This window comes from Aspergillus pseudonomiae, assembly GCF_009193645.1.
Source record: "Aspergillus pseudonomiae strain CBS 119388 unplaced genomic scaffold BDV37scaffold_41, whole genome shotgun sequence".
In the NCBI taxonomy this organism is placed as follows: domain Eukaryota; kingdom Fungi; phylum Ascomycota; class Eurotiomycetes; order Eurotiales; family Aspergillaceae; genus Aspergillus; species Aspergillus pseudonomiae.
In genome coordinates, this window is record NW_022476033.1 from 182988 (window position 1) to 207631 (window position 24644).

Here is a 24644-nt window from a genome sequence, read left to right on the forward strand (position 1 = left end):
GATCTGGTGTAACATAGACCTTGTAGGCGAGGGACAAAGGTAACCCCTGGACAGGTGTTAAAAAGTAGACTGCCATCTTCTTATGCTGTATGGTAGGCCCTTGGTGCAAGGCCACGAACGGATTTCTCTACCTGTCCTGGTTTCAACGCTCGCTTTGTATACATCGAGCGCGATGGCCCTCTCCATTGGAAATGCACAGCTTCTCCAGGCAGAAATCGATGAAACTGATCTTAGTTTCTTCCGACTTTCAGTCCATGGAAGTATTAAATATCTTACCATTGAGGGGAACATTTTCTCAACCGCTGATATGGCTTTCGGCCCATCTCTAAGATCTCTACTGCCAGAGTTTCCACCTGGAGACTGGAATGATGGGCTGATTGCCAAAGACAAGAGCACCGGGAAGCCATATTTTGCACGCGCTGTCCGGAACATATTTCCGGGTGTCAAAAACCAATGGCATGAGTACTCGGTCGACTATTCAGATATTAAAGTGGGAAAGAGGCTTCGGACTGGCATCTACGAGGCTCGATGTCCGGGACTTGACACCGTTGTCGTCGTCAAATTTGCTCGCTTCCACTGGGAGATTCGATACATGGAAAGCGAGACAACAGCATACGAGTGGATAAAGGGCCACAACATTGGCCCACGATTTTTGGGTCACCTGGTCGAAGATGGTCGCGTAATCGGGTTCTTGATGGAACGAATTTTCAATGCTCGACATGCAGTGTTAGATGATCTCGAGGCTTGCTGGGATACGTTGTCGCGGTTGCATGCTCTGGGGATCCGCCATGGTGACACGAATCGATTTAATTTCTTGATGACCGACTCGAGGGCTATTTTGATCGACTACGATACTGCTCAAAAGTGTGACGATCACGACGCGCTTTGCGAGGAGCTTGACGGTCTTGCTGAATCGCTAGCAAGTACATCCCATCGAGGCGGAGGGGGTTTACTCTGAGAGGGATATGAGATCATTAAATGGGTTACTATTCGAGAGACTAGCGTATAGGGTATTCATGTCTCTTTCGTGGTATGAGGCCTTGGTTCGCTGTTATCAACGTCCACCATGTAGAACCTGTTTGACTGTGTTGGGGATGTATCTCTCACATTATGTGAGCTAAGCTGCTTTCAGAAAACGTTTATCTACGCGGCGGCTCCTGTTCTCTACTACCATAGTACTCTACTTCGAGATACGACAATGTCAAATGAAAATCATGGCCGCCGTGATGAACATTATCCATATGTGTTTTCGTCATTCACCCCCTCAGAAGCCCCTGCCCAGGTAAGCATCCATTCTTACGAGGATCGCTTGGTGCTTCGTTGAATCGAGAAAGTAAAGCGATACTTATGCACGCGAAGACCCACGTTAATTAAGGGAAGCGGGGCGACGCTCTGCCTTGATTGCATGATTTACGCCATGACTTGGAGAGCTCTCTCTTCGCTGCATTGGAAAGTTTTGTTTCGCGCTTGAATATCACAATGCGCTCAGACAGAGCAGGGGGGAAAGGATGGAAACCAAGATCTTGACTATGATACACGACTATTGTTGAGTGCATCAGGGCGAAAATGGTAACCGGCCGTCTAGATTGTCCATCCCAAGGCAGCAAGATTTATTATACGAATACAACATTGCGTGTAGCAATGAATCGGTGTTGAAAAGTGGTGTTCTAGATTCTCGGCTGGTTGACAGGATTTAGCGACGATGTTACGTGACTAGGCGGAGTATACAGATCAGGATGCAAGCCCTTACCCTTACCGCTTACACTATACTCCGTTTCTGCAGGGATTTGTTCCAAAGTACGCCTCGATTGCTAACTATACTGAACTTTCCTCGAAAAACTGAAGCTCTGATTATAGGTGTAGAAGCAACAGTGGGCACTACCAGGATGTTACGCAAGCAACAGCCTTAGCAAGTTAATTGCAAAAGGTCCGGTATTGTCTGTTATCGATGTTGTTATAGTGAACTAGGAGGACTGGGATGCGGGCACACTTTGGGCCTTGTGCATGATCAACGTACCTTTCGGTGACGGCACGTCCTGTCTCCCACGGACGCATTGAGCCAGGAAATAAAAGAGCATATCCGCCTTCCATGACTAGGGAATGAAGCTGGCCCCTTCTGTTAGTATCTTCTAAATTCTTGCTGTGAAGCTAGGCTATATTTTGCGAAAATGTCTACCCACGACAACTCGCATTCCACAGAACTTACTTCCACCTCCCCGCAATTACCATTTCATGAATACGTAGAGGCAGATGATGTGAGCACCTGCTCGATCCCTTTTGTAAGTCGTACAGTTCTTTAACCTTACCTACAGGTATCGTCTGATGTGGGAGACCTATCTTATGAAGAGGAATGGTTAGTCCAAGGCCAACGATTAGGCAAGTTGATGTTAAAATATTGGGCATAATAGTTCGAGCTACACAACAAGTCTAAGTTCGAGCGTCTCCGCGTACAAATTTGAGCATGGCCGTCGTTACCACGCATACAGAGATGAGAGTGAGTTGCCAAAGAAGCCAATGTTTACTGGGTTCAACCTTAGCATCATCTAACCATAGATTGCTGAGATGTCGGTAGAGTACTATCTCCCGAACGATGATGCTTCACACTGTGTAGAAGCAAAACAGGTCAACTACTTACGTAGATAAAATCGGAAGAGAAAGGCCGTCTCGATCTTTTTCACCATATTTTAACTCTTAGTTGCAACAACAAACTCCACCTTGCACCGATTAGCGCTACTGTCGAAGAGATTCTGGATTTAGGAACTGGCACCGGGATTTAGACTATAGACATGGGTATGCTTGGTTTCTGAGTATCCCATCCTTTTCATGGCTTTGTGCTAAACTAAACTCGTTTAGGGGATATATATCCTTCAGCAAAGGTGAGATCGATTTGGTTGGCCTAGATTAGGACTGAGCCCCCTCTGAGCTGATTGTGCGTAGATTTTGGGCAACAATCTTAGCCCCATACAACCTACTTCGTATGTGAGATCGTGCCATTCCATAACGATGATGCATCTAAACTGACTGGATAACTTACAGAGTCGCCCCTAATGTGAGATTTGAAGTGGATGATGTAGAGAATGATTGGGTTTACCGCTCAGAATTTGACTATATACACGCTCGCTACTTTGCAGGAGCGATCAAGGATTGGCCGAACCTATTACGCCAAGCATTCAAGTACAAGATACGCATTTTCTTTGGTTACCCGTCCGCATGCCTATACGGACACTGATGCGGCGATAGGTTCACTAAACCAAGGGGCTGGGTGGAGTTCCAAGATTTCGAAATGCAATTCTACACGATTAACGGGGAATTCAAGACCGGCTGTCCGTTAGATAAGTGGTGTACTGAAAGAATTGAAGTCCTACGGTCTGTTGGACTGGAACCTTCTCCTGGCCCCAAATTACAACAGTGGTTCAAGGATATCGGATTTACCAATGTACAGCAGAAGGTAGTGCCCGTGCCGGTGGGTGTCTGGCCAAAGGACAAAAGACTGGTATGCATCACGATGTCTCCCTTAACGGTAAAAGACTTTTTGCTAATAGTTCTTTGTAACAGAAAACTGTAGGCGCTCTTAATTACCACCAATTCAATGACGGGCTGGATGGCATGTCGCTACGTATATTCACAGCTATGAAGGGCTGGCAGCCGGAAGAGCTACGGGAATTTCTGGCTGATGTGAGGAAGGATCTTAGAAGCCCTCGACTACAGGCACAGCATAATTTGTAAGTACGGCGACTTGTCAACTTGTGATTTTCGTCTGACCCTAGCCTTAGTAATGTGGTGTATGGACAGAAACCAGAATGATTTCACCATCATCGCCTCCATAGAAGAAAAACAAAAAATAAAGGCTGAAGGAACAAAAGAACGAAGATGCACCGGTGTATCCCTTGTCAAGATTCCACGGGTTCAAGTGTTGTGAGGTCTTTGCAGCGCATGATTATTATTGATATTGGCCACTTTCTAATATTCTAGATGCAACTCCTGTCGAATACGAATAATACGAAGAGTACCTGGAATAGAAGTCCACAACCTCGGTGTCAGATAGTCCGGTTCAGAATTAGCAAGCTGCAGAACTCCAGATTTCCCCACAATATCACTCTCTTGACTAGAATGGTATCCGTTTACCCCACTTCAGGCCCGGATTGTGGAGAAAAGCTGGGGTCAGAATGACGCTGTACTGCGCCGGCCCCAGGCAGAAGGAGTGTAGATAACGCTCGGGTTTTCCGAGCATGACGATCACCATCTCGGTGTTGTGTTTGCCGGCCCATTCTAGGCTATTCATAACCCAAATGCTTGGCTATGATGAAAAATATTCATTAAGGGAGATTTTCTCTCCCCTTTAGCACTATCAAGGTGTAGCTCAAAACTTCAACAATGCAAACACGCCTTCTTTGTTTGGCAGCCCTGCTGCTCCCACAGTATGGACTGGCAGCCGATGACCAAGTAGGAGCGAAGATCGACTACGGCACATTCGAGAATCCCGCCGCTAGAGTTCGTCCTCGCTTTCGTTACTGGCTCCCAGATGCCAGTGTAGATCCGGCTATTGTTCAAAAGAATATCAAGGAGGCCGGTATAAATGGTGCTGGAGGCGTGGAGTTTCTTCCCTATTATGACTATGGTAATACTGTCCCAGGTGCGGATTGGGTCACCTATGGATTTGGGACGCCCGCGTTCGTCAAGATCTTCAAAGCTGCCCTCCAGGCTCATAAAGATGCTGGTTTGGTGATGGACTTCCCTTTGGGACCGAATCAGGGACAAGGCGTACCAGCGAGTCCCGATGATGAAGGGCTCCAGTGGGACTTAGTAGGTACTTCCGTTACAATACATGATCATAATGTGTCCTAACATGCGCGTACGTAGTCTACAGCGTCGATCGCCGTTCCTCTGAATGGATCATTTCATGGACAGCTCCCTGGCTGGGGCACTGGAGAGCTGGTAGCATTGGTTTCAGCTCAAGTGTTATCGAGTCGAAATATCTCGAATCCTACAAATAGCTTGATTCCTGGCAGTGAAGTTCAGCCCGGCGCTGTACAGTATGTGTTAAAGAATTCAACCTTGCAAGAGTGGTCACAGAACGTTACGTCCATGGGAGAGGTGAACCTGAGTTTTCCTAAGACAGGCGGCCAGGGATATAGGCTATTTGCCTTCTACCAACGCCGGACGTTACACCAAAATGTACCGAGTACTTCTAACATGTCGGGGACAATCTTCAACGGTGGATCATATGCTGTTGACCATTTCAGTGCGAGGGGTGCGGAAACTGTTACTCGATTCTGGGATGAGTATATCCTTGAAGATGAGGTCAAACAGATGCTCGTTGCAGTCGGTAATTATGGTAAGTTGATTATGCCTAGAAATCGAGGAAGAGGTAAGGCTAACTATGCGCAGGCTGGGAGGATAGCATGGAGATCAAGTCAAATGTGTCCTGGACGCCGGATCTTCCTAACATCTTCCAGAAGAAGCATGGCTACAACATTAAGAAATATCTGCCACTTATAATTTACAAGAATAACAACATCGGTATACAATCGACCGCCCCTGGTACTATCCAGTGTCTGCTAGATACTCCCGATCAGGGGAGTGGGTATATCAACGACTATCGGTCTGCGTTAGTGGAAGGGTACAGGGCATATTTGCAGGGGTTGACACAATGGGTGAATGGCATGAATCTCCAATACTCTTCCCAAGTGGGATACAACCTCAATATCGATGTACTAGCAAATGTTCCAGATGTGAATGCGCCGGAATGCGAAAGTCTGGCATTCAGTGACAGCGTCGATGGATATCGTCAATTCGTTGGACCCGCAACTCTCGCCGGCAAACGTGTCATCTCCAATGAAATGGGTGCAGTCGTCGACAAGGCATACCAGCATCCAGTTACAGCGCTTTTGTGGGAGATTGGTCGGGCTGTTGCTGGAGGTGTCAACCAGTTCGTCCTTCACGGACAGACATTCTCCGGAAACTATGTCGGTACAACGTGGCCGGGTAATACACCATTCTACTATCTTTTCTCTGAATTATATTCTGAAAAACAGCCTTCTTGGAACCATGGCTTTTCGGAGGCGTTGAATTATGTGGCCCGACTGCAGTATACGCAGCAGAAGGGACAGTCTAAAGTCGATGTAGTTATCTATAACAAGGACTCGGCTACTGATGCACAGTTCGGGACGATTTATAACGAGACCGATCTGATTGAGGAAGGTATGTTAGCTATATTGATACTGGATGGTGAATGAGCGTCTCATGCTGACATCGTGTAGGTTTCACATACCTTTATCTCTCGCCCGATAACTTTGCTTTGCCACAGGCTCGTGTTGAGAACAGCACACTCGCCCCCAATGGCCCCGGATTCCGTGCAATGATCATTCCCAGTTCAGGTAACCTCACAATCGAAGCAGTGAGACATATCAAGAGGTTCGCTCGTAATGGTTTGCCTGTGATCCTGTCCGGTGGGCTACCAAATGCGTTCTACACAGGGGACGGAAACACAGACAGTCTCATGAAGGAGATATCTTCCTTGAAAGAAGTGCAAAACGTCCACATTGTATCTTCTGGCCAAGCATCCAAACAGTTAAAATCGCTAGGGATTGTGCCGCGGGTACAGCTGCAAACTAGTGGCACGTGGTATTCTACATGGCGCTCTGACGCGGATGGCGTCGACTATCTTTTCGTCTTGGGTGATACAGTGGATACTGTTGGTAGTGTAAGTGTTGCCACGGCAAAGCGCCCATATGTCCTCGATCCTTGGGCTGGGAGCCAAACTCCCGTGCTTGAGTACCAAGAAAATTCTGGCCGAACTATAGTGCCCCTTCGTCTTGCTGCGAACCAAACGGCTATCATTGGCTTCAGCGGCACGCCCAGCAACACTTCACTATATGCTACTCAGGTACCATCCTCAGTCGTTGGCTACAAGTACGGCAACCGAACAAACAATGTCCAATTGCACGTCTCGTCCGGTTCAACCGACCAGACTCTGAGCTTATCCAACGGGAAGACCATATCCCAACTAACGACCAAGGATCCTGCCCCAGGATACCAGCTCACCAACTGGACCCTAACAGTCGAACATTGGGAACGCCCAGACAATCTATCCGACGCAACAATAATCGCAGTCAAGCACAACACAACCCACGAACTCACCTCACTCATCTCTTGGCAAGAAATCCCCAGTATCGCCAACGCCTCCGGGGTTGGCTACTACACCACAACCATACCATGGCCCCCAACAAGCAAAACAGCAGATGGAGCCTACCTATTCCTCCCGCAGACCGCAAACGCAGCCCGTGTCTATGTGAATGGCCATAGACTCCCAGCTTTCGATTTCCAGGCACCGAAACTTGACCTCAGTGCCTACCTCGTCTCCGGGGAGAATGAATTGACTGTAGAGGTACCGTCGACTATGTGGAATTATCTTCGGACCATGTTGGGTGAGCTTTACTCGGCTGGTTCATTACCCCAGCTCGAGGGGTCGGGTCCCGACCCGGTTGATAATGGGTTAATTGGGGTGGCGAGCGTTGTGCCTTTTGTTAGTGTTAGCCTTAATTTGTCTTGATGTGATCGTGGTACTGTTTCAGATGGTTGAATATATTGAGTATATGATTCCTGGATTGTTGGCGGAAGGTATATGCTTCAGTTTTATTGTCCTTTTTCCCTCGATTTAGGCCTAACAATTCGCTGGGTCAAAGTTTTCTAGCATTCGTCGTTGATTTCGTACAGCCGAACGTGAATTAATGGGGTTCTTCTGGGTGTGATGTGGTTGTCATGGGGTGTTACTGCCTCAGGCTTACAGTATTACTACACATTCACTTCACAAAGAACTGCGCCTTCCTCTCCTGAGCCATTACCATTCTCTTCCATTGTTCCTCTCTATTCGTCTCATGTCCCCGATGTGCATAGAGCCCGTATTGTTCCGGTGGATACAGGTATCATTCCGATAGAGTGTATCGCTAACCAGCCCAATCTCCCGCCAGAGGTCTCACATATGCGACGAAGAATGCCAGCTTGTCACTTTCGACTTTAAACGAGATTGCCAGAAAAGGATACTGGGAGAACGACCAACTGTCCCACTGCAGCCCAAGATTTGGCGGCAAGTAGCTACGCGCAAAGACCATGTCGTTGTTCGATGGGAGACGATCTACACAATAAACGCACCCCTATGACATTATACACCGATGCGCTGGCTCCGATTTCAATCTGGTACAGGATTTAATAAGCAGCAACTGAGCATTCTTCGCATTCAGTAGTCTAGCAACAGTGAGCCAACGACACCGTGTCTATCTAGGACTCCGTTGTGCCATGGCGGGCAGCGTTGATCCGGACTTGCCCGAGCCATGGACTGTGAAAGATGTGAGTCAGGCTGTTTTCGACCAGAAAATCGAATAGTACATTTAATAGGCATACAGATAGTTTGCGTATCGATCATTGGCCCGTTAATGCTGGCAGCCTTTGTGGAGTGGCTTCTCTTTCTCGCGGCATTCTTATATTGCCTCGTAAAGGTGTACCAGAAAGCCGAGCATTGGAGTATCAAGGTCCTTGCTGTGACAATGATGATACTTTTCACCTCACTGAGGTAAGTTGGGGCATGAAGAACAGTGCAAAGAACTATCGGTGACCAAAGCATACTGATCGCTACAGAGGAGTTTTCCTCCCCATTATGGTTGTCACCCTCCCTTTACCACCTCAGCTCACTCAGGAATTCTCTCCTGAGTTCGTGTCCTTCCTCCAATGGTTCGCATTTTGGACATTCTCGGCCTTGCTCACCATCCCCTGGTTGTTCTGCGTTCATAGACTGGTCACAACTTCCATTGGAAGAACTCAGAGGATAAAGGAAGTCTTAGATGAACGGACAGCACCGAAGACTGTGATTGTTATGCCGGTATATAAGGAGAACCCTACAGTCCTGATAAAAGCGATCAATTCGGTTGTCGACAGTGACTACCCGTCGAATTGTATTCATGTATTCTTATCGTATGACGGGGTCATTATTGATGAGCCTTACCTTCGAGTGATCCACCATCTTGGGATACCGATTTGCCTGGATACCTATCCGCAGAGTATTGATGTGACGTATAGGGGCGCCCGAATCACCGTGTCTCGCTTCAAGCATGGTGGCAAGCGATATTGTCAAAAGTTAACATTCAAATTGATTAGTCAAGTATATGAAGAGTACAACACCAAACATGACGATCTTTTTATGTTATTCATCGATTCCGATTGCATCCTGGATCGACTGTGTCTGCAGAACTTTATGTATGAAATGGAGCTGAAACCGGGAAGCAAGCATAACATGTTAGCCATGACCGGGATTATCACATCAACTACAGAAAAGAATAGTCTCATCACGGTGTTGCAAGACCTGGAATACATTCATGGTCAGCTTTTCGAGCGTTCGGTGGAATCGGGCTGCGGCGCTGTGACCTGTCTGCCTGGCGCATTGACGATACTGCGATTTTCCGCCTTTCGAAAGATGGCAAGGCATTATTTTGCAGACAAAGCGGAACAATGCGAAGATCTATTTGACTATGCCAAATGCCACTTGGGAGAAGATCGGTGGCTCACACATCTCTTTATGATCGGAGCGAAGGAGCGATATCAGATCCAAATGTGCACCAGTGCGTTCTGCAAAACGGCGGCGGCCCAGACCTTCCGCACTCTCTTGAAGCAACGTCGCCGATGGTTCCTTGGCTACATTACAAACGAGGCGTGCATGTTGACAGACATCCGGCTATGGAGACGGTATCCCTTCCTGTGTTTGGTTCGCCTCATGCAAAACACTATCCGCACAACTGCGCTCCTCTTCTTCGTCCAAGTGATTGCCCTCATGACAACCTCCAGTCGGGTGGCAGATCTCCCTATTGGATTCATCGCAATATCGCTGGGGCTGAATTACGTACTCATGTTCTATTTCGGGATCCGACTGAAGCGATACAAGGCCTGGCTCTATCCGCTGATGTTCGTTGTCAACCCATTCTTCAATTGGCTATACATGGTGTACGGGATTCTCACTGCGGGACAGCGAACCTGGGGAGGGCCGCGAGCTGACGCTGCGAAAGCCGATGAGCATACCTCGCCCGAAGAGGCTGTTGAGCAGGCTCGGGCACAGGGTGATGAGCTCAATGTCATGGTTGATACTTTTCGATCCAAAGCCGACAAAAAGGGGTGTTCCAATCGAGCTTCGGAACAAATCGATCGCCGTCTTTCTGGATTGCCAGGGCCTCGCAACAGCCACCCTGCCAATCATGACGAGGCGATGGTACCACTCGCTAGTCTGATGACCTCACCCCTGGATGTTCCCCGAATCGGCTTACATCCGAATTGCTCTTCCGACACTGTGGTCACGGACTCTAGCAGCAACTCTATATCGTTACCCTTGGATGTAGAGAGCTTGATGAACGAAGAGGATCGAGCGAAGCGGTCAATGGCTCTCCAAGTACAAGAACTTGCGAGTACTCTTGAACAGCTCGCAACAGGCCCCGACAATGGCGATATGTATACACCAAGGCCAGCGATGCTACAGTCTGAAGGATTCGAGACACATGTTGCATCGGAGCAACCTCGAGGTGCCCCTGAGTTTACCTCCTTCCAGAGAGATAATACCGTTCACTGTATGCCGCCCATGCAGCCACAAGGAGCGCTGCAGCCGACATCTGCTCAACAGTCAGTTGAGCTAGGTGTCATGACGGGGAACCATCGCAGTCTTCGACCCTCTCGGGGTCGACGCCTACAAAAGACACCGAGGCCAGCGTCACAGTCAAGGAGCCCTGAGTACATGGTGTGACATCACAAGGAAAGAGTCGCTGGGAAGGTCCATTTTCCATGAATACTATCATAGCATGCAATTTTCTCACGTTGGATACCGGTGGGAGGTGGGAGGGCGCGACGAGTTTACGATGTCTATTAATTAGCGAGGAAGAGAGCGGTTCTTCTTTTGATCTATTCTTAACTTGTTCTTTGGGGGCCTCTTTCCCTCCCCGAGGGATACTCTTAGATTATGCCGGCCTACAATGGATATCATTATCTCATCGGTTCTCCTTTGTGCTCGCTGCCGATAGTCGGTGACTACTATTGAGAGATTAAGACAGGTCATTAATCATCGGGCACATGTGCAACCGCTGCACATGAGTAGCAAACGGTACCTTTTTTGGAGAAATTGGCTCCTAATTCTCCAATCATTGGGGGTACATTAGGTAACTGTTACGTGACGGTGAGTCCAACCCGGGGGTGGCCAAGACTCTCAGGCACCCAATGGCGTACCCCAGGGCCTAAAATCTCTGAGGGGTGGATTATCGATAAGAGCCAGCAAGCGGAAGACCAGGAAGCAGCAAACCCCGCGGAGGGCGGTGAAGCATATTGCCCCAGCCCACCGCAGGCGGTCAGCGGGGGAAGAATCGAGTGGTAAGCGCTCGAAGGTTCCAAAGGTCAGCGCCATCGGAGCCCAAAGGGAAGTGGTGGTATACGACTTGGGAAAAGGGAGGAGGTTGTAGCCAGATCACTCGGAATAGAAAGCTGGAATGGCACGGGTTTGTCCTATATATAGATCCATTATCATCTCTTCCTTCCCTCGTCTTTTCTCCCTTTAAATCCGGTTTTGATCTGATCGTATGGAACTGCGCAGTACAAAGTTGATAGTGGATCTTCAGTGACCAGCGAGAGAAGCCCACGTCTGGATTTTTTAGAATTTTTTTTTTTTTCCAACAATTTTTTTCGATTTTCTTACCTGAGCCACACTTTGCATCACCGCCCGATAGTGGCGCTTTTCAACGTGCAAATTCTCCCCCTCCAGCCCTCTTTCTTCGCTCCCCCAAATCTTTTCATCCTATCTTTTGTGATACCACTTCCTATCCATTACACCTCCTCCTTCTCCTCCATCACTTTTTCTTCCCTCCCACCCTACCTTCCCCGATCACATCTATCTCCTTTTTCACCATGAGTGTAGTCGGAATCGACTTCGGTGCCCAGAGCACCAAGATTGGTGTCGCCCGTAACAAGGGTATCGACATTGTGCGTATCATGCCTTCCCCACCTCCAGCGCTGCTTCTTCTTTTTTTTTTTTTTCCCCGTCTTAAACAACACCCTTTGCTTTAACCATCTTGAAATGCAAAGACTAACCATCGATGCGACTCAATCTAGATTACCAACGAAGTTTCCAACAGATCTACTCCGTATGTCCACCCTTCTGTTAATATTCCGCCCCGCCTTGGCCAACAATGAGCTGAAAGGCGTGGGTCTCTCCATCTAGCCATACTGACTGTGTATGATGCTCAGCTCCCTCGTCTCCTTCGACAACAAGTGCAGATACCTCGGTGAGGCTGCTAAGACACGAGAGACCTCCAACCTGAAGAACACTGTTGCAAACCTCAAGCGCCTGATTGGCCGCTCATTCAGCGATCCCGATGTTCAGATCGAGCAGAGCTTCAACACTGCTACCCTCTGCGATGTGAACGGCCAGGCCGGTGTCGAGGTCAACTTCCGTCAGCAGAAGCAGAAGTTCTCGGCCACTCAGTTGGTCGCCATGTACCTGACCAAGATCAGAGATATCACTGCCAACGAACTGCAAATCCCCGTCTCCGATGTCACCATCAGCGTTCCCGCCTGGTTCACCGATATTCAGCGCCGGGCCATGCTTGACGCTGGTGAGATTGCTGGTCTGAAGGTGCTCAGACTGATCAACGACACCACCGCCACCGCTCTCGGATACGGTATCACTAAGCTCGATCTGCCCGGCCCCGAGGAGAAGCCTCGCCGCGTCATGTTCGTTGACATCGGCCACAGCGACTACACCGCTTCGATTGTTGAGTTCCGCAAGGGTGAACTGAACGTCAAGGCCACCGCCTGCGACCGCCACTTCGGTGGTCGTAACTTCGATCTTGCTCTCACCGAGCATTTCGCCAACGAGTTCAAGGAGAAGTTCAAGATCGATGTCCGTAAGAACGCCAAGGCTTGGGCTCGTACCCTCGCCGCCGCTGAGAAGATGAAGAAGGTCCTTTCGGCGAACCCTGCGGCCCCCATGAGCATCGAGTCTCTCATGGAGGACGTCGACGTTCGCGCCATTGTCAAGCGTGAGGAGCTGGAGACCATGGTTCAGCCTCTCCTGGAGCGCGTCCTTGTTCCCATCGAGCAGGCCCTTGCCGAGGCCAAGCTCAAGCCCGAGGATATTGACAGCATTGAGATGGTTGGTGGCTGCACTCGTGTCCCTGCCATCAAGGAGGCCGTTTCCAAGTTCTTCGGCAAGACCCTTTCCTTCACCCTGAACCAAGATGAGGCCATCGCTCGCGGTTGCGCCTTCGCCTGTGCCATTCTCTCTCCCGTTTTCCGTGTCCGTGACTTCTCCGTGCACGACATCGTCAACTACCCCATCGAGTTCACCTGGGAGCAGTCTGCCGATATCCCCGACGAGGACACTAGCCTGACCGTCTTCGGCCGCGGCAATGTCATGCCCTCGACCAAGATTCTCACTTTCTACCGCAAGCAGCCTTTCGACCTCGAAGCTCGTTACGCCAACCCCGAAGAGCTTCCCGGAAAGACCAACCCTTGGGTGGGCCGTTTCTCCGTCAAGGGCGTCAAGGCCGATGCCAACGATGACTTCATGATTTGCAAGCTCAAGGCCCGCCTGAACTTGCACGGTATCCTCAACGTCGAGTCCGGCTACTATGTCGAGGACATGGAAGTCGAGGAGCCCGTCGAGGAGGATGGTGATGTAAGTTGGATTCTCATTTTAATACGTGCACCCTGTTGTGCTAACATGTGACTAGGCCATGGATACCGATGCCAAGGGTGACGAGCAGCCCAAGAAGACCCGCAAGGTCAAGAAGCAGGTTCGCAAGGGCGACCTGCCCATCTCCGCCGGCACCCCTGCCATTGAGCCGTCCGTCAAGGAGGCCTGGATCGAGGGCGAGAAGGCCATGTATCTGCATGATAAAACTATCGCCGAGACCGACGAGAAGAAGAACGAGCTTGAAACTACGATCTATGATATGCGTGACAGGAAATATGGTCGCTACGCCAGATTCCTGGAAGATGAGGCGAAGAAGCAGGCCTTCGACGACAAGCTGGATGAGCTCGAGGTAAGTTCATACTCCTTTCCTGGCTAGGTCGCCATATCTGTGTGCCCGTGCTAACTTTGATCGTGTAGAACTGGCTGTACGATGATGAGGGCGGTGCTGACACTACTCTCGACGTTTATGCTGGCAAGCTCCAGGAGATCAAGAAGCTGGTGCAGCCATTCGAGGAGACTCTTGAGGATGAGCGCCAGCAAGCTCTGGCTGAAGAGCTCGCCAAGAAGCGCGCGGAGGAAGAGGCCAAGCGCGCGGCTGAAGAGCAGGCCAAGAAGGCCGCGGCCGCTGCTATGAATTTTGAAGAGCGGAATGAAGCGGTGATGACGGATGCTCCTGCCCAGGACGAAACCCCCGCCGCGGGCGACAAGCAGTAAACGCCTCGCTCCCGTTGCATCGGCTCTTGCCTCATCCTTAATATTCTATTATCATTGAACACAGCTGTCGCATATGCAGACTGATGCCAATACCTATGAACCAAATTCAATGATGTTGTGCGCTCGATTGTTGTTTTATTTATCATTACGATGCCCCACCCGTTTTTCTTTCTTTCTTTTCGATTGTCGACATGACCTGGCAAAATTCATGTAGAACGAGATTTCTTTTGGTTTTCGTGTGTCGCCGATGGCGTTTCTGTTTCGCCTGGGTCCTCTGCGAGGATATAGGTGAGGTCGTGCCCGACCGCTGATTGATCGCCGGGAATTCTCTCGACTCCCGAGTCCACTGTTGGCATATTCGCTTTCATCCGCTGGGGACCGTTCCCATGGAAGGGCGCACCGAGGCACGCGAGACGGAACCAGAACATAGATATGACATGTGTGGATAGACTTTGGCTCAGCAAAAGTAAATGATTGCCAATACACAAAAGACCCCAAGGACAATAATGCCTAATCATCCTTTCCGGCTCTGCCATGTGTCATTCCAATACTCGTACTTTTCGGATGAAGGGTGGTGCTGCCCCGTAGATCATAGGCACCCTTCGCCTCGTCGGCCGTGTGGGAGGACTACGTTCAGAATCGTAGTCCTCAATATTGATTATTTAGGGATAGAATCCGTATGGATGTAGTCGCTGAATCATCCACAGGGGCTTGCCGTACTTAATATAAATAAGTTTGCACGCCATTTCTAGAAACGTATCGTTTTCGCCAATTGGATTCATTCGAAGCTCTATAACATGCGAACAGGCAATCTGCCCGTTATATAAACAACATACAATCCAATCAAGCAGCTTCATTCATATAATATAACTCAACTAACGTCTACCGAGATCGATACGTAGGATCAGTATTGATCGTTTGGGGAAACGGAGTGATCAGGTGACCGACCCCATTCCCAATCATGTGTTCCAGCTCTCCCCAACGCTGACGGCTACATATTCAGGATCCCAAAGACCGGTGAAAAGAGCATTCCTTCGCCAAGATGAATGACATTAGGCAGCACCCATTCGAGTCGAGACAGGTCGCTGGGGCGCATGCAGCTATTCGCTTTGCCAAGAACACTGGATTCCAACTCGGCCAGGAGTCGGAGGCGAAGGTCACAACGACTTTTAAGTGGGACCCGGGCTGCTTGGCAGGTTGCCAGAGAGAAAAAAAGGGGGGTTGTCATGATGGGGATATTCGACGATCGTAGAAATGCATCGTTTGGTACGATTGGACAATCTTGACTTATTCTTGTGGTCTAGTTGAATCCTGTGCATGAATGCGTGGGCATTTCAGGGGCGTTGAGCACTCATGTGCCTCAGGTTAGTCCTTGGGCTCTAGTTGAGACCCAAAACGGAAGGCCGGTAGTGGCCGATGCATGAGATACGGCATTACTTAATGATGGATCCGGATGCTTTTGTGCATAACAATGGTATAATGCAGACAGGGGATCCAAGCGCTGATGAATTTAGTGTGATGGCGTCGACCGTCGTGGTATATATGCTCGACTAAAGCGTCTAGTCTGGCGCCCTAAACCAGCCACTGGTACCGGAACAGGAGCGACTGTATTACACCCGACGTAGGGCTGGTTCTGGCTCTTACGAATACGACACAGTTTTGAGAGTTTGAGAGGTGTCAACTGTCAGGTTGCTCACGATGAAACACCATGGCAGTCCGTGATGACGAATGGATGATTGAGATTGATTGATTGTATATGAATGGAGTACGTGAATGTCACCTTCTTTTTTTTTTTTGTTTAATTTTATTTCTCTAGGGGCATAAAGTTCCCCATCGTCGAGTAGTATGGATTACATTTGGAGTACTCAGGGCACTCAGGCATGCCCTGCTACTCCCTCACTGGACGGAGGTTCGTAGTGGAGCATCCCTAAAGCGGGCAAATTGGCACGCGAGGTGGCGGCACTTGGGGAAGTCCCGTACCGATACTTCCTTAGTACTGTCAGTACTAAGGAAGTAGTATCATCTCTGCGAATACCTATGTAAGGACTTATTTCATCGATATGCCATATCTCTGAATTGTGACTCCCCAGTGCCGTGGAAACTTGGAAGGGAGGCCAAAAATCCCTTACGGATGATGCGCAGGAATTTCTACCCTTTCAGGGTCCCCCCAGGGTCTTTTCTCGCTGGCAATGAATTTCTCCTGCCACAGTGGGGACTTTTGCGTGAACCCAATTACCTTTCGCCCCGCTTTAAAGAACTGAAGCTGCAGTGAACTGGTTCCCGCTAATTTTGCCATTTTTATGTCATTGTATTTTATTTTAATTTTTTTATTTTAATTTTTTTTTTCGGCTTTTGCGACGGATTAGTCGGATGGTAAGGATACCCAAGGTTCCTCTCCCTTCCGGTGCGTGGTCTTGTACTGGGCAATTTTCTTGAGTCTGCTTCTTGGAAAGATTTTGATTGTTTTCTTTCTCTCGTTATTTTATCACTTCTCTTTACATTCTTAAGCTCTCTTAGAGTTTTCCCCCCAAGGTTTAGCTTTGCATCGTTTCTCCCTGTTTCGGTTCCTGATCGACGGTACTTGACAGGGATACTACTCTTTTAGGAATATAATATTGGCTCCCTCCCCGGATCCCTCGTGCGCAAAAACTGCTGGTCCACAATCGACTTCCTTCTTACTGTTGCTCTATATACACGTATTTACTCAACTCATCAACCGACGGGTGATCGCTAGTTCTCCCGGTCACTATGCGCACCGAGGCGTGATCGATCTGCTCGCTACCCGATCACCCTCCTTCCTCCCTTCTTCCACCAGTTCTCGAAATGCACCTTTGGGGCCTATTGGCTCTCACCGGTGCGATCTGGTCAGCGCGGACCGAGGCGTCCTCTGGTTTGTCGACGAGCAGCGCGGAGCAGCATTACGGCAAGGTCGTCAATCACGACGACCCGGACCCCTTGTGGGACAAGTACGGCTTAAACAAATCCGAGGAGTTCAAGTATTTCCATGAACCAGGCCACGATGATATTCTCGGCCACTATGATTCCCGCTACTTTACCGAACCCGTGGCCGACGAGGAACGGCCGCAGACAATGACCCATATGGTGCGCGCCTATTTGAATTTCTTCGACGAAAATGGATTAGAGACGTGGATCGCACATGGGACGTTGCTGGGATGGTGGTGGAACGGCAAGGTATTTCTCGTACTGGGTATGCGTTTGCGGGGTATCACTAACTGGATGCGCTTGCTTTCTTTTTCTAGGTCATGCCCTGGGACTGGGATATGGATACTCAAGTACCGGATACCACTTTGCGTCAGCTTGCCGACCGCTATAACCAGACGGTCGTCCGATACTCGACCAAACATCCCGACGAACAACGGACCTACCTCCTCGACATTAACCCCTGGGCTCGTCAACGCGAGAATGGTATGGGATTGAACATCATCGATGCGCGATGGATAGACATGCAAACGGGGCTCTATATCGATATCACCGGGTTGAGTAAAATGAACCCGGAGAAGCCGAACCTATGGATAGATAAACACGAGCACCAGTACAGGACGGAGGATATCTATCCCCTCCGGAAGACCACCTTCGAAGGGGTTGCGGCCAAAGTACCCTTTGAGTACGATGCGATTCTGATCGAGGAATACGGGAAGACTGCCTTGACCAGCATGCATTTCCATAAGTGAGTTTTCTAGCTTCCTCATCATTTAGATAGTGCTAATCGCATGCAGCCATACGTGGATTCCCGAATCGGAGGAATGGATCCCCGATGATCAAGTGGCAGATGCCATCGACGACGATAAACAGTACGAGTAGCGTGAATGCGCCATTCACGCAGCCAACCGGATGACCTACCCGGACATTGGATGCGGTCATATACCCTCATATATATCCCGATATATATACATCGTGATCTTTGATGTAGCTTCGGAGTTTCTAGGAACTGGTATCTTCATTGGGCGGCGTACGGAGAGACTCTTTTTTTGTGTTCGTTGGACCCTATTTTGCATGCGTTGGTGTAGGTTTGGCTTATATATTTATGTGACATTCCGGCTACTGAATCAGCTTTGCGTCCGATAATGCGCCTTGTGTAACAGAGAACCCTGGACTCGGGACCAAATGGTGTTACTAAAGTCAATAGAAAAAAAAAAAAAAAAAAAAAAAAAAAAAAAAAAAAAAAAAAAAAAAAAAAAAAAAAATTAAAAATTGAACGAAATAAAACGAAACCAACTTGGATACTCTGGAGAAAAGTAGCCAAAGCTTTTTTTCCATGCTAATGATCATTTGATGACGATGAGCAGGTGCCCACAGTGACCTTGTGAGGGGACAAGGAAAACCGATGGGGTATTCGGACATGATGATCGGCAATTAAGTTTGGTTGATCGCGGTTGTCGATCGTCAGGGGAGGGGGCATACCTGGCCTGAGGCCGCCAGCTGAGTTATCTCCACGTGAACACACAGCTTCATGGTTTATCTTCACCAGACAACGCTCGATACAGCTGGCTTGCAAGAAGTTCATCGGGGATTCATCTAATCATCCCCACGACCTGTGATTACAGGCGATAAAACACCTTTCCCTCAAACAATCGTCGTGCGGTGCGAAACACGCTGACGCTCTCCACGGATGTCTCTCCGTTCTCGTGCGTTTCCAGCCTCGCCTCCACGTCCATGAGTCCATTGGGATGTTTGAGCAGCCACTTGACAGTGCTCATTCTTGGGTCAATCATTATGATTTGCTGTTCTGAAGAGACATTCTGGTGGGCATGTGCGGCTTCTTGGCGCCGAAGATCCCTTGCCACCGTTCCCGGTATGCTGAGCGCGGTGCCGAGACAGACAGCTCCCGTCAACTGAAGGCTGGGATGAGGTTGACCCAGGCTGAAGGGTAGTACTTCAATATCAACCTCGTCAACGCGGCCTTCTGTGTCCACCTTGCGTCCACCTGGATACAGAAGGACGATTTTAGGGGTGCCTCTAACCCGCCCCGCTGTAGCAGTGTCTCGGGCGAGACCAAACCGCACGGCCCCGGCAACGCGGATCTCCTCGATGATTGCGAGCGAGAGGGGAGATGTGGGCTCTGAGCCAAGATAAGCGGCGGGCATGGTACTCGAGTCAACTAATACGAAGGGGTTCGCAGCATCTACTAGACTGACTCGAACGATAAACCGTGTCGGTGTGTGGGCTGAGTTCATGGTGAGCATTTCCTGCTTGGCTCCGCTGGGAAACAGTCTTCCCGTAATGCTACCACCTGGCTTGATGAAAGTCATTTGAATCGGACTCGCTGTGCCTCGAACCCCATCTATCCTGTAGTCGCCGTCTTCGCAAAACTTGCCGTCCGGGGTGACGTGGACGGTTTCGACCAGGATTTGCTGAGTGTTGTTGTTAAACACTCTGATGTCTATCTGCCAGTTTAACAATGGTGTCAGAACGTGAACCAAATGACGTGGAATGCAATCTTACTGCTCTTTGTCCCTGTATGGTTGGTCTCACGAGCTCTTCGTCCAGAGCAAACGGCCCTACCCCAGACGCCATGTTGCCACAATTCCCTGTCATGTCAACCTGAGCCTGATCCGGGGCAACCTGGACAAAGGTATAGTCGACGTCGAACCCGGGTATTTTAGACTTGCGAATTACCGCCACCTTAGAAGTGGTTGATGCCGCGCCTCCGACTCCATTGAGCTGTCTCTTGTCGGCTTCCGCCGAACCCAGAGCAGAGAGAAGAATTGGTGCCCAAAGGTCTTTGGACGAAGGGAGGTCATGCTCATGAATGAACAGCCCTTTCGAAGTACCCGCCCTCATCCAGACCGCCGGAATACCCGTTCGCGCTGAATTCGAGGCGTGTGAGACGACGTGTTTGGAAATTCCCGGCATCAAATCGGGCTCAGTTCCTACCACCTAACACAGGGAGCTATTTCAGTTGAGTATTTGTGGCCAGTTCACTGCCAGTGAAGGCCTGGTGCATCTGGCGTTTTCGAACTGAAAAGGACAAAGACTTACCTACTGTTGTAAGTGGGACAGCTTTTTTTATGAAGCTGTTATATTGTGCCGTAAATTAGCATATGCTTCTCGGTCCACCCTCTTGGCAATGATGTCGCACGGCGATACCGCCCGGAAAGACCCTATACATTGTATACATGGAAATCCTTGCTCCGCGGGAAGATCTGGCCCGCGGGAGATAACTTCCCGTGTGATTACCTTCAACGTCACACCTAGATAGCCAATAACGTTCCTAGCTGAGCGTGTCATTTGTGTTGCACTTAGAGAAGAAGCCCCTCCGTGCCTCTTCTACTCAATCACTTCCTTGTGATGGATTGAGAACGACTACTCCAACTGAAACAAATACCAACTAGGATCATGCGCAATTTGCTCGACAGACGGCCTGGCGGTCCTGGTTCGGGAAATGCTGGGAAGGTGCTTACTATACGAGTGTATTTCCTAGCTATCGTCACCTCAATGGGGGCGTTCCTATTTGGATATGACATGGCATTTATCGGCACATCGATTGAGTTGCACTCCTTTAAGAAGTCAGCAGGCTCCAAACAGACATCACTACACGGGTGCTGGTAACCCTAACAATCTACAGGGACTTCGGGTTGGAGCACGCTTCCAAGTCTGCCGAGGATGCCTTTGCAGCCAATATTGTATCGCTCCTACAAGCGGGCTGCTTCTTCGGATCTCTCATCTCCGCCCCGCTGAGTGACCGGTTTGGACGTAAGCTTGCTCTCGCGCTGGCGGGCCTGACCTTCTGCGTCGGAACAGCTATGCAGGTTGCATCTTTGAGAAGGGAGGCTGTGATGTTTGTGGGAAGATTCGTTTGTGGTCTCGTAAGTTTTTCACGGCTTGTCCTGGACAGTAGACAGCCGACAGCTAAACAAAGCACGTATGAGTCGGCTAGACTGACTGTGGAATGCAGGCTGTCGGCGCCGCAAGTATGCTTGTTCCCTTGTACACAGCCGAGTGTTCACCACCTCAAATTCGGGGGCGTCTTGTCGGTATATTCGAGATTGGCGTCCAGGTGGGAATGTGCATCGGGTTCTGGATTAACTACGCTGTCGATCAAACTATGGCACCGTCGACCTCCCAATGGCTGACGCCATTCGCTATTCAATTTGTTCCCGGAGGTCTTCTGACTATTGGTCTGCTTTTCCTTCCCGAATCCCCGAGATGGATTGCAAGGGTTCGGGGACAGAGTCTCGCCAGGCAATCCCTTTCGTACCTGCGGGGGCTCCCCGAAACTCATCCCTCTGTGGAGTCGGAACTCAATGATATCATTGCCCAGCTGGAGGACGAGAGGGCGAATAACCCCGGAAAGGGACTCTGGGTCGAGATTAAAGAGCTAACGCACCCGGGTATCAGAGACAGGCTCTTTCTGGGTTTCATGATTATGGTTTTCTTTCAAATGGCTGGCTCCAACGCGATCAACCATTACTCTCCTCGAATATTCCGATCAATCGGTCTGACTGGTAGTAAGACTGCCCTGATTTCGACGGGACTCTATGGAGTAGTCCGATTGGTCGCTGTTTGTATCGCCATGTATTGGATTGTCGACCGCTTTGGGCGGACGCGCATGTTGATTTACGGGACTGCTCTGATGGTAAGTCTGCTGTCTTGACCGATCCTAATGGTGCATTCGTGGACTACATTTGGTTTCTGACGATCTATAACAAAGGCATTTTGCATGTGGTTTATTGGGGCCTTCGTTAAGCTTCACGCTACCACCCACCACGCCGACGCTGACGGGCACATCAGTGCCGGGTCATATGCTACCGCCGTGTTTATTTTTGTTTACGCTGTCGGCTTCTGTTTTAGCTGGGCTGGCGTACCATGGATCATTTGCTCCGAAATCTACCCGTTGCGCGTGCGGAGTCGTTGTGTGGCCATCTGTGCGGCTACCCACTGGCTTCTGAACTTCGTCATTGCCCGCAGTGTCCCTTATATGATTCGAAATATCAAATACGGAACATATTTCTTCTTTGCCAGTTGCCTGACCCTTGCGATCCCGTTTGTAGGGTTAATGGTGCCGGAAACGAAGGGATTGAAACTCGAAGAGGTGGACAATGTCTTTCAGCATCGAACCTTTTGGGGAAGACAGAAACCTGAGTTACCTCACAGGACTCATGCTATTCCTTGTTCTGTGGATGCTGAAAAGGCTGAGACTGGGAAAGTTGAAGATGTCAAGGGGGCCGGAGTCAAGGAGGTTGAGAGGACGGATACTCTAGAGAAGTATTGGCTTAACACCCTGCCAGACTGAGCCTCGTTCTTGACCACCTTCTGTTCTCATTCGCAGTTTTGGGGGATTGCCATGTGGGCTTGGATGTCTCTTGAGTATGTCTTGACGATGAGTGTGGTATGTTAGGCGCGTAGTTTTACACTGGCCACGACCCGGGAATATGACAATAGCAGTGACTTGAGTTCTATATGTACAACAACTAGCGGATGAGTTCTACAGAGTCGTTCTCTTGTACTAAACGCTCCCTGAGAACTCAATATCATAATTATGTAGACGCTGTTATCTCGGCATGCTTCCATTCACACTGGTCACCCTTCTCCGGAGTCTCGGGTCTCCTTGCTCCGTAAACCCCGATAGTGAAGACTCGGACCTGTGGCTTATATGGCCAATCAATTAACAAGTGTTAGAATCAGGTTATCTACCCCCATCATTCATATAGTATGGTGAAAGTTTAATGCCCACCATCAAGTCATAGTATATCACATGATATCCCGCGGCAACTCCTCATCCGTGACAGCAACGGAGACTTAGTTTCTACTTGCGGCTACGAAATAGAGACATCATGACGGAGACAAGGAAGGTTCCTTCGGCAACTGTTGTCGAAGCCTTGCCCCGCACCTGCATGTTCTGCCATGGGAAGCCGTGACTCCGTCGAGACCCGAAAAGATGTGTACACGGTGGGTTGGCGCTACAGGAGGCGAGTAAAGGGACTGCTCGGTGGTGCCTTGGATAGGAAATAGCCACTATACAACCCCTACTTGTGATGGCTGGGTCGCTGTTTGCAATGGATGAAGAACGAATCGCAACCTGGCTTTTATACAACTACTCTGCTTTTCAAATGGTCATCGACTGGAGATGCACATTGACGCGCCTTCACTAAGCAACATGCGCTGATCATCCGATGAGGAATTGGAGGTCCGACGGAGAGGCTTCTGGCGCATTTCTCATTGAAAGAACTTAATCGCTGTATCAAGAACAGCCGCCGAGTCTCCAAGATGTGGACACGGATTTTCCGTTGACATTTTCGATCGGTGTCAAAATGATAAGGAGCAAGAGCATTGGACACCGTTGGCGTACCCCGGCAATCCCACCGTGAGATACACTACACTCACAGAGATCCGCAAAGCGTCTGTGATTCTAAATGGGTCTTCAAGGTGTTCTCGGAGAAAAACCCCAAAACGTGCGTCGGGGAAATGTTGCCAATTTGGCTAAATTATATTTCGATCTTCAGCAGTGGCTCGGCAACTCCCGCAACCTCCAACATTAGGCGATCGCCGAGGGACACTTCTACCCTACGCCCTCTGTTAGCGTTGTACTGTGCAACGTGCTGGTGCTTCACCTTCACCGCCCCTTTGCTGAGGGACGTCATCTCCACAGTACGGCCCCATCCATCTCGATCAATTCGGACCGGACCTGCTTCGAGTACTCCACAACTATGGCGAGACCTTCCCCATCTGTCGCGACCCTATCTGATCCTACGCCACGTATGTGGCTGCTATGATTCTCGTGCGGATTGCCGCCCAGCGCAAGGAGGAACAGCAGCAACTCTTGGAAGGTTCGCTTAACTTTACAGCATATACAATCTATCTGTACGAACGGGTGTGCAGGTAAGTCCATTCCCAAATAGGCCGAAAGGACTTTATACTGAGGCCCTAGGTCTGATATCGCCTGGATATCACCTTTCATAGCTATACCTGAGCCCGCTATGACACGATCGCACCTACTTACCTTGCACTATATAGTTCACTACTTAGATAAAATCAGCACATACGACCATAGGGTGTGGAGAACAGGGCTTCCCGTCCGCTCAGCCGTACTTAAGCCACACGCCGGGAGGTTAGTAGTTGGGTGGGTGACCACCAGCGAATCCCTCCTGTTGTATGTTTCTTTCTTTCTTTTTTTTTTGGGACTTGTCAGTCAGGCGCATGCCAGTCTACGGACCTGTTGTCCGTGTAACGAGAACCAAGAGGCAAATTGGGTCGT

At 49.6% G+C, this 24644-nt stretch overlaps 10 protein-coding genes across 10 annotated transcripts; 8 read left to right on the forward strand and 2 right to left on the reverse strand.

Annotated features, from left to right (window-relative positions):
* Positions 1 to 172: 172 nt before the first annotated feature.
* BDV37DRAFT_283913 (uncharacterized protein) lies at positions 173 to 958 on the forward strand (the record flags this gene model as incomplete). The annotated part of the gene is made up of 1 exon (XM_032087393.1): positions 173 to 958. The coding sequence occupies one exon, from the start codon at positions 173 to 175 to the stop codon at positions 956 to 958; it is 786 nt and encodes a 261-aa protein (XP_031940626.1).
* A 1210-nt stretch (positions 959 to 2168) lies between these two features.
* Positions 2169 to 3804, forward strand: BDV37DRAFT_283914 (S-adenosyl-L-methionine-dependent methyltransferase; the record flags this gene model as incomplete). The annotated part of the gene is made up of 9 exons (XM_032087394.1): positions 2169 to 2255; positions 2313 to 2353; positions 2409 to 2494; positions 2854 to 2876; positions 2938 to 2975; positions 3037 to 3174; positions 3241 to 3493; positions 3556 to 3722; positions 3774 to 3804. The coding sequence occupies 9 exons, from the start codon at positions 2169 to 2171 to the stop codon at positions 3802 to 3804; spliced, it is 864 nt and encodes a 287-aa protein (XP_031940627.1).
* A 570-nt stretch (positions 3805 to 4374) lies between these two features.
* On the forward strand, positions 4375 to 7552 carry BDV37DRAFT_272240 (uncharacterized protein; the record flags this gene model as incomplete). Its single annotated transcript, XM_032084842.1, has 4 exons — positions 4375 to 4803; positions 4861 to 5335; positions 5389 to 6201; positions 6261 to 7552. The coding sequence occupies 4 exons, from the start codon at positions 4375 to 4377 to the stop codon at positions 7550 to 7552; spliced, it is 3009 nt and encodes a 1002-aa protein (XP_031940628.1).
* An 880-nt stretch (positions 7553 to 8432) lies between these two features.
* Positions 8433 to 10777, forward strand: chsD (chitin synthase D; the record flags this gene model as incomplete). Its single annotated transcript, XM_032084843.1, has 2 exons — positions 8433 to 8569; positions 8635 to 10777. 2 exons carry the CDS (start codon positions 8433 to 8435, stop codon positions 10775 to 10777), a joined length of 2280 nt encoding a protein of 759 aa, XP_031940629.1.
* Positions 10778 to 11925: 1148 nt separating this feature from the next.
* hsp88 (Hsp70 chaperone Hsp88) lies at positions 11926 to 14428 on the forward strand (the record flags this gene model as incomplete). The annotated part of the gene is made up of 5 exons (XM_032084844.1): positions 11926 to 12000; positions 12130 to 12161; positions 12265 to 13696; positions 13752 to 14063; positions 14132 to 14428. The coding sequence occupies 5 exons, from the start codon at positions 11926 to 11928 to the stop codon at positions 14426 to 14428; spliced, it is 2148 nt and encodes a 715-aa protein (XP_031940630.1).
* Positions 14429 to 14531: 103 nt separating this feature from the next.
* Positions 14532 to 15137, reverse strand: BDV37DRAFT_145958 (uncharacterized protein). Its single transcript, XM_032078895.1, has one exon. The coding sequence runs from the start codon at positions 14962 to 14964 to the stop codon at positions 14635 to 14637; it is 330 nt and encodes a 109-aa protein (XP_031940631.1). The 5' UTR covers positions 14965 to 15137; the 3' UTR covers positions 14532 to 14634.
* Positions 15138 to 16848: 1711 nt separating this feature from the next.
* BDV37DRAFT_146046 (putative mannosylphosphate transferase (Mnn4)) lies at positions 16849 to 18409 on the forward strand. Its single transcript, XM_032078896.1, has 3 exons — positions 16849 to 17620; positions 17689 to 18116; positions 18166 to 18409. Exons 1-3 carry the CDS (start codon positions 17252 to 17254, stop codon positions 18248 to 18250), a joined length of 882 nt encoding a protein of 293 aa, XP_031940632.1. The 5' UTR covers positions 16849 to 17251; the 3' UTR covers positions 18251 to 18409.
* Positions 18410 to 18888: 479 nt separating this feature from the next.
* BDV37DRAFT_294724 (PrpF protein) lies at positions 18889 to 20791 on the reverse strand. The gene is made up of 2 exons (XM_032089696.1): positions 19922 to 20791; positions 18889 to 19833 (listed from the first exon to the last, which is right to left on the reverse strand). The coding sequence occupies exons 1-2, from the start codon at positions 20300 to 20302 to the stop codon at positions 18988 to 18990; spliced, it is 1227 nt and encodes a 408-aa protein (XP_031940633.1). The 5' UTR covers positions 20303 to 20791; the 3' UTR covers positions 18889 to 18987.
* BDV37DRAFT_146098 (sugar porter family MFS transporter) lies at positions 20437 to 22826 on the forward strand. Its single transcript, XM_032078897.1, has 4 exons — positions 20437 to 20955; positions 21015 to 21255; positions 21345 to 22025; positions 22101 to 22826. The coding sequence occupies exons 1-4, from the start codon at positions 20786 to 20788 to the stop codon at positions 22680 to 22682; spliced, it is 1674 nt and encodes a 557-aa protein (XP_031940634.1). The 5' UTR covers positions 20437 to 20785; the 3' UTR covers positions 22683 to 22826.
* Positions 22827 to 23431: 605 nt separating this feature from the next.
* On the forward strand, positions 23432 to 24478 carry BDV37DRAFT_250729 (uncharacterized protein). The gene is made up of 2 exons (XM_032082207.1): positions 23432 to 24268; positions 24318 to 24478. Exon 1 carries the CDS (start codon positions 23855 to 23857, stop codon positions 24224 to 24226), a length of 372 nt encoding a protein of 123 aa, XP_031940635.1. The 5' UTR covers positions 23432 to 23854; the 3' UTR covers positions 24227 to 24268; positions 24318 to 24478.
* The last annotated feature ends 166 nt before the right edge of the window (positions 24479 to 24644 follow it).

Coding starts and splice junctions, on each gene's coding strand:
- BDV37DRAFT_145958 (XM_032078895.1), bottom strand. CDS start 14,964: ATGGCAGAGCCGGAAAGGATGATTAGGCATTATTGTCCTTGGGGTCTT.
- BDV37DRAFT_146046 (XM_032078896.1), top strand. CDS start 17,252: ATGCACCTTTGGGGCCTATTGGCTCTCACCGGTGCGATCTGGTCAGCG. Junction 17,621..17,688: donor GATGGTGGTGGAACGGCAAG/GTATTTCTCGTA, acceptor TTCTTTTTCTAG/GTCATGCCCTGGGACTGGGA. Junction 18,117..18,165: donor ACCAGCATGCATTTCCATAA/GTGAGTTTTCTA, acceptor AATCGCATGCAG/CCATACGTGGATTCCCGAAT.
- BDV37DRAFT_294724 (XM_032089696.1), bottom strand. CDS start 20,302: ATGCCGGGAATTTCCAAACACGTCGTCTCACACGCCTCGAATTCAGCG. Junction 19,834..19,921: donor TTGCTCTGGACGAAGAGCTC/GTGAGACCAACC, acceptor TTAAACTGGCAG/ATAGACATCAGAGTGTTTAA.
- BDV37DRAFT_146098 (XM_032078897.1), top strand. CDS start 20,786: ATGCGCAATTTGCTCGACAGACGGCCTGGCGGTCCTGGTTCGGGAAAT. Junction 21,256..21,344: donor GAAGATTCGTTTGTGGTCTC/GTAAGTTTTTCA, acceptor TGTGGAATGCAG/GCTGTCGGCGCCGCAAGTAT. Junction 22,026..22,100: donor TTTACGGGACTGCTCTGATG/GTAAGTCTGCTG, acceptor TCTATAACAAAG/GCATTTTGCATGTGGTTTAT.
- BDV37DRAFT_250729 (XM_032082207.1), top strand. CDS start 23,855: ATGTTGCCAATTTGGCTAAATTATATTTCGATCTTCAGCAGTGGCTCG.